The sequence below is a fragment of the Molothrus aeneus genome, chromosome 11 (genome assembly GCF_037042795.1).
Source record: "Molothrus aeneus isolate 106 chromosome 11, BPBGC_Maene_1.0, whole genome shotgun sequence".
Taxonomy (NCBI): domain Eukaryota; kingdom Metazoa; phylum Chordata; class Aves; order Passeriformes; family Icteridae; genus Molothrus; species Molothrus aeneus.
The window spans coordinates 19630001-19637575 of NC_089656.1; the positions used below are offsets into that span (position 1 = coordinate 19630001).

General features: G+C 42.1%; 1 protein-coding gene across 1 annotated transcript in view; it reads left to right on the forward strand.

The window, feature by feature from the left end:
* The window catches only part of BANP (BTG3 associated nuclear protein), a 114022-nt gene extending 112087 nt beyond the window's left edge, over window positions 1-1935 (forward strand). Inside the window, exon 13 of the mRNA XM_066557389.1 lies at window positions 1459-1935. Within this exon, the coding sequence (XP_066413486.1) occupies window positions 1459-1530 (72 nt within the window). The 3' untranslated portion in view covers window positions 1531-1935. The remainder of the gene's footprint in view (window positions 1-1458) is intronic.
* The last annotated feature ends 5640 nt before the right edge of the window (window positions 1936-7575 follow it).

Sequence of the window (7575 nt, forward strand, 5' to 3'; positions counted from 1 at the left end):
CTATTTACTCAATACACTTTTCCTCTAAATGGGAAAGAAAACCTTGAGGATTATTTAAATTTTTTTTGTGGTATCCAATTTAACAATCTCATAGATTTATTCAGCACCTTGGCATGAATTTATTGAACTTTTAAGCAAACACAAAATACCCTTCAAATTAAACAGGGAAAAAATTCCTGTAGCCAAATGCAACCACTGGCATCAAGGCATAGGGAAATAAATTAATTTAGGAGCAGCACTTTAGGATTTTGAAGTTCTGGTGTTTTAATTTGAATAATAAATAAGCTGGGACTGTGTAATAAAACCTAAAAGTTGGGAATTCTGGTGGATTTTCCCCCCTTGTGGATCTTTTGGCAGGTTCAAGGCTGGAGCTCAAAGCAGGACCTCAAATGAGGCTTTTTTAATCACCAAAATCCTGTCAGAGAGAGAATTCTGTGGCCAGGGTGTTGCACAGAGCATCCTTTAGAGGTTTTTATGAGAGAAAATCCAGCAAGGGCACATCTCTGGAATGAGGGGGACTTCAGAGGGAAAAAATCCTGAAATCCTTGCCCTGGGCTTGGAATTCTGTCCATGCTGTGATGGCTGCTGGCAGGGGAAGCTGTTTTGGGTGTGAGGGGCTCTGTGCAGGCCAGTGCAGCTGTTCTGGGGGCTGCTCCTCTCACAGCTCTGCAGGTGCTTTCCCAGCTCCCAGGAATTTGGATTTTCCCTCCCCTGTTGCTCCTGCTAGACAGTGAGTTGGTTTGTAAAGAGATTTTTCCTTTGGAGGTTTCAATCAGTTGTGCTCCCTTTAATTCTTCCTGGATTTCCTTGGGAGGTGAGGAGAGTCAGGAGGGATTTCCTCTGAGGAAAAGCTGCCTCTAGTCAAGCTGGTCTCACTTCACCCTAACCAGGGAAAGGCTGCAGTGGGGAAAATCAGCATTTTTAGATCCTATCCTGCTCCAGCTGGGAAATTCCAAGGACAAAGCCAACAGGTGACTTCACTGCCCTCACCCCCAGCAGCTCTGGCACTGCAGAACTCCCTCCTGCCTTTTCCATGCTCTTCCTTGGTGCCCTTCCCAGCTCCCTGTTCCCAAAATCTCTCTGTTGGGATGAGCCTTCCACAGCTTCAGTTTGCTGCCAGACTCTGAATTTATTTCCTTTATTTGGAGCTGGTTCTTTTCCTGGGAAGAGAGAGGGAATAATTGCCTTAGTGCCACTCATGATTTTGTAGATGTTTATCATAATTGCATTATTTCAGCTTCCTCATTAGGCTTCATGGAGGCTCTTGATGTTATTTTTGGTGCCTTTGTGAGTGTGTTCCCATTCCCACTGTCTCAGACCCCACATCCATGCGGATTTTGCTTTGGAATTTTTTCCACTGGAATTCACAAGAACTTTATAATAAGCTCTCATTCTCTTGGTTACACCAATAAAAATCCCTTTTGGATTGATTTCCTGCTGTCCCATTCCCCTTTGCAGGGCACCGATTCCCTTCAATCAGCAATCCAGCCAGAAATGCAGATAGAACACGGAGCCATCCAAATCCAGTGAGAGGATTGAGGAACGCTGGGGAGCTGGCAGTGAACTGCAGCCAGAAATGGAGTGGGAAGGGCTGGAAAAACCTCCCAGACCTCAGAACCTGCAGCCATGCCCTGCTCCCCCACCCCTGGGATAATTCCAGCGTCACTCAGAGGTGCATCACGACACCAATCCACGTCCTGGCCTTCAAAAAAACCCCGTGGGCTGCACTTAAATCCACTCAGAGAGGACAAAACAAACCTTTCATGGGGAGAGGAAGAGCTCTCCTGCATCCAAACTGTGAGACTCCATCCCTGGCCATCCTGTTGGTCCCTCCTGTGCAAATGGAATGTCTGCAGATGTTTGGGTATTGCTGCCCTGCAGTACCTGCTTTGCCACCTAGGGAAAGTTCTAGAGCTCAGATATTTTTCACTGTTGGAACAGTCTTTTTTTTTTTTTTTTTTTTAATTTGCTATGGTGTTTATAACAAAAAAAAAAAAAGGAAAATATTTAAAAAAAGGAAAAATCCCTTGACAGCAAGTCTTGGCCTTTTGCTGGTGTTTTCTGTTCAGTGTCATGAAAACTGTATTTGCAGAAGACTAACACTTTTGTTTGTACTGTTGCTTAACTACTTTTCTAGGGGAAAATGCTTTAAAATGCTGTAATTACGCATTTCTAATGAAAAATAAATGTGTATTTATGAATAGTGCAGCTCTAAGTTGCTCTGCCTTGGGAATGAGTCTGGGTTGGCTGGGAAGGAATGTTGTCCTGGAGGAGCTGGGGATGGATCCACATTCAGCCTCTAAGGAAGAACCCAATCTCAGACCACTTTATTTTCTAAATTCCCAATCCCAGACCATTTTGTTATCTAAATTCCCAGTGCAAGAAACATGGGATAACTGAATTTTTGAGTGTGCAAAATGTAATGAATTTATGAAATAGTTTTATGTAATGTGAACAATTCTGAGCTCTCTCCCTTTCAGTTCCTCCTGCCTCCTTTGTCCAGCAATTCCCCAGAGTGGGATCCATCCATCTGAACCCAACATCCAAGATCCAGGTGAAATCCCCTTTCCTCTGAAAGTTCTGGGAAATTTAATATGGATTTTGACAAAGCACCATTGTCCTATTTGCTAATCCTGAGTGCAAAGGAAACCTGTTTGCTGTCACCTGGTTATTTTAATGATGCATGTTTTGGAAAATAAGGTTTGGGAAATAGAGTTTGGAAAATAAGAGTTTGATAAATAGGGTTTGGAAAACAGAGTTTGGAAAATAAGAGAGGGAGGTGTTGCTTGTATTTGATTTGTATTTGATTGTATTTGATTTCCAGCTGATTTCCCACAGGGCCATTCCCAATATATGGCTCATAATGCATTTAATGAATTGATAAATGAGGTATGGCCACAAATCCCACGTGTTGGAATCCAGGATAAGTTGAATTTTTAATTTTTTTTGTTACCAAAGGAAGGGTTAAGCACCCCCAGCTTCTGGGAATGTTGTCCCTGGTAAGTGTTACACTTTCTATAAATTCCTCCTTCTCTTTAGGATATTTCTTGACACAGAAGCACAATGCAGACAACCACAACTTGTGGAGCTCGGGGTCTGCAGCAGGCCAGGAATTTGGCTGCTCTTCAGCTCCTTTTTCAGTGCTGTTCCTCAGCCTGGGGGAACTTTGAAGAGCTTGGCACCCAAAGAGAGGCCTAAAAATAAAGTCAGGCCTGGACATTTTAATAATCATGGAATGGTTTGGGTGGGAAGGGACCTTAAGGATCATCCAAATCCACCTTCTGCCATGGGCAGGGACACCTTCCACTACCCCAGGTTTTTCCAACCTGGCCTTGGACACTTCCAGAGATGGAGCAGCCACAACTTCTCCGGGAAATCCATTCCAGGGCTCCCCACCCTCCCAGGGAGCAGTTCCTTCCCAATACCCATCCATCCCTGCCCCCAGTGGGAATCCATTCCCTGTGTCCTGTCAGGTAGGGTTGGGAATTCCTTTCCGTTCCTCTGGTTTGTGAACTCAGAATTTTGTCCTTTTTGCATTTTCCAGCTGAAGTTCAGGAGGAGGCTGAGTTCAGGAGGCTTCAGCACTGAGCCAGGAATATTCCAGTGAGTATTCCCTGTCCCCGCTCCCTCTCTGGGGGTTGGATCTGCTTGTCCAGGCAGGAAAGGTCTCCAGGAATGCTGGATTGTTCTCCTTGTCCAGGTAGGAAATGTCTCCAGGAATGCTGGATTGGTCTCCTTGTCCAGGCAGGAAATGTCTCCAGGAATGCTGGATTGGTCTCCTTGTCCAGGTAGGAAATGTCTCCAGGAATGCTGGATTGGTCTCCTTGTCCAGGTAGGAAATGTCTTCAGGAATGCTGGATTGTTCTCCCTGTCCAGGTAGGAAATGTCTTCAGGAATGCTGGATTGTTCTCCTTGTCCAGGCAGGAAAGGTCTCCAGGAATGCTGGATTGGTCTCCTTGTCCAGGCAGGAAAGGTCTCCAGGAATGCTGGAATGGTCTCCCTGTCCAGGCAGGAAAGGTCTCCAGGAATGCTGGATTGATCTTGTCCAGGCAGGAAAGGTCTCCAGGAATGCTGGATTGGTCTCCTTGTCCAGGCAGGAAAGGTCTCCAGGAATGCTGGATTGGTCTCCTTGTCCAGGCAGGAAAGGTCTCCAGGAATGCTGGATTGGTCTCCTTGTCCAGGCAGGAAAGGTCTCCAGGAATGCTGGATTAATCTTCCTGTCCAGGCAGGAAAGGTCTCCAGGAATACTGGATTAATCTTCCTGTCCAGGCAGGAAAGGTCTCCAGGAATGCTGGATGTGTTTTCCAGGCTGTGCCACCACAAATAAATCATTCTCCAAGTGAGTAATTCAGGGATGGGTTCCCTCCTGGGAATGTCTGTGAGGTTCTGAGCAGGGTGAAGGCACCTTCACCTCGAGGTTGTACCAGAACCATGCACAAACCAGGAAGAAATCCTGGAAGTTTTGGAAGATAAGGAAGCAGGAGCTCGTGGGGGCCCTGAGGGTCTGCCTGGCTCTGAGTTTGGGAGGGTTGGTGTTGGTTCACCACGGATGTGGTTCCATCCTTGAAGACAATTTTCAGTAAATCCCCTAGAAACACTCAGTTTACATCTCCTCTTACTCCCAGTCTCTGCTTTTCTACCAATAACATTCTTTTTCCCTCAGCAAACCTTCCAACAGCCTCATTTTCACTGTTTTTACCTCCTCATACTGCTTCTGGGCAAGAGAGATGGAGACCAAGATTGTTCAGAGGACATTTCTCATGGGCTTAGACTTGGATCAGCTGCTTCTTTTATTGGAATTCACCTCATGCCCTGCAGAATCCAGATTTTCCTGGGATGATTTTGGTGAGAGCAAAATATTTTGGCGTTCTGGTTTTTTTGCAAGAGGGTGAAGAGCCTCTGGTTGCCCTCCTTGGCCCTGCTGGTTATTTTTAATATTCAGTTCACTAAAGCCACAACCATTTATCCTGATTTTTGCTAAAATTCTCTCAGTGGACCATTATTAAAACTCTTCAGATCATTTAATCTTGAATCCTGCCTGAAAAGAAGAATCCTTAAGGGTTTCCTGATTAAAGCTAAAATATTCTGGTTTCATGGATTGTACAGCAAGAAATCAGTCTCAGAAAAGTGAGGGATGTGGGGAATTTCTTGCCTGCTTTTTCTTCCCTGTTAGTTTTATGTATTTTGTCTTGCAAAACAAATCTATAAAAACCATCACCCTCCTGTGACCCAAATAAACGAGAATGTCCTCATGAGCTGCGTTTTCAGGCATTTCTTTGCCTGTAAAGCAAAGAATTCCATCCAAAAATAAAAAAGTTGCTCTGGTGCTCGTCTCTGTGGTGGAGCTCCTGCTGTGTGGAGATCCTCTGGTGGCCCTGGGTTTTATTACCCAATTCCATGGATGTGGAGTTTCCTGCTAGAAAAACACCGGGAGAAAACCAATCCCTACAAAAAAACCCCAAACCCTGAACCCCGGTGGGATCTCAAACTCCTGTTAGAAATCCATTCTCCTGCCGAATTCCCAATTATCCAGAGCTGCAGATTTGGAGCTGGAGCTGAAATGGGGCAGGAGCTGTTTCCCATTACCAGGATAAGAATGTTCCTTTCATTCCTGCTGATCCCAAAGCTCTGCCGGGAGCTGGGCTTGGTTCGGAGGAGCCCTGGGCACTCAGAGCTCATTTCCTGGGATGGAGCTGGGAATAAGGGAATCACTGAGCTGGGAAAAGGCAGCTCCTGCTCCCTGTGCTGCTGCAGGCACACAGCAATGCCTCCCACCCCTCAGGGATCCCAAAAAATGGGAATTTCGGCAGGAGGAGCCGTGCAGAGCCCACAGTCCAAGGCAGGGCTCAACTCTCCTCTTTCTCAAGATTTTTGATTTTTAATCAAATCTTGGATAAAAACCTTTTTTTCCCCATTTATGTCTCATACAAAGTTTAATCCAGCAGCAAATGTCTCCGTTGTTTTACTTCTTTTGCCTCTTTAAAATTCTATTTCTCTAAGTTTTCTCCTCTTTGTTTCCTATTCAATTTTTCCTTTTTGTGCAAAAGAAAAAAAGTCTTCTAGTGATAAATAATAAAATTTCATATTTTGGGCAGAAAATATATCTTTTATATATTTTACCTATTTTATTAATCATATGGATTTTTTTAATTAACCAACAGGCAGGAAAAAGTTCTGTAGATCTGGTCCCTCTGTTTAATCTGTTTTGGGTGTTTAATTAAACTGCCCAGTTCCAGCTCCCCATCAGGTTTGTTATGAGATTTTGTTTTATATAATTATTATAATTTATTTAATATATACCATTTTCCAGTAAATGGATTATTCCAGATTTTTCCTGTGAGTTAAAGTTGTGCTGAAACACAACAACAAAAACCTGGATGGAAAACTGAGTTTAGGCTAAGCTTGTGCTCATTGTCCCTCAGTGTTCCATGACCTGGACTTTGATGGGATTTCAAAAAATTACCATAAAAATGAGAAATGTCCCTGCTTCCCTGCCTTTCTTAGGGAACCTCTGGGATTTCTGTTTTCCAGATGCACTGGCTTGGCTGGCTCTGGAGCAGGGAAATCAAAGGGACTTTACTTTTGGTTGTTGCCACAGGGGCAGAGCTCTGCTGCCCAGGGATTGAGATGATTCCAGCTGGGAGTGATGGACTCTGCATTCCCTTTGCCAGTGCCTGGTGGGAAAAGCAGGAAAAAACCTGGGAGGTGTCCAGCACTGCCTGAGTGGCTGAAAGGTATGCTTCAGATATATATATATATTTTATTTATATATTCATATTTAATTTATATATTTATATATTCATATATATCTATATTTATATATAATTCTATATATTTATTTTATAACTATATGTATTTATCTATTTATTTATATTGATTAATTAAAAATATTTTTAAATATATACGCTACATATTAAATATAGGTATATTTATTTTCATATTCACCATACATAAATTATAAATTTCTTTATATATAAATATGAACAATATACAATATATAGTATATCATTTATATATACACAAAATGTATACAATATCTATATTAATTTTTATATACTCACCATGGATACTATATATATATTTATTTTTATATTAATACATCATATATACAACATATATTTATATTTAGATACACTATTTACAGTTATAGTTATATTTTTATTATAATTTTTGTTTAATTTTTATTTTTATATTTATTATATTCTATTTCTTTCTATTTCTTTCTATTTCTATTTCTATTTTACATATTTATAATTATATAATATCATTAATAATATACATCATATTTATTTTTATATATTTCTATATTTATAAACCCCATGCTCTGCTGCATTCTGAATTCCATTAATCAGGATAAACTAAAGCAATTTCAGCCCTTAATTTCATGCACAGAGAAGATGATTTTTACTGGGCTGATTTAACAGCTCCCAAAATTCCCCAGTTGGAAATTCCAGCCTTTGATGCTAATTAGGAACATTTTCAGTCAATATCCAGATTTTTCCCTGCAGTTCCCACATGGCAGTGAACCCAAAGCCCCAAAGCTCCCTTGGGGAGCCCTCAGGTGATGGCCCTAGG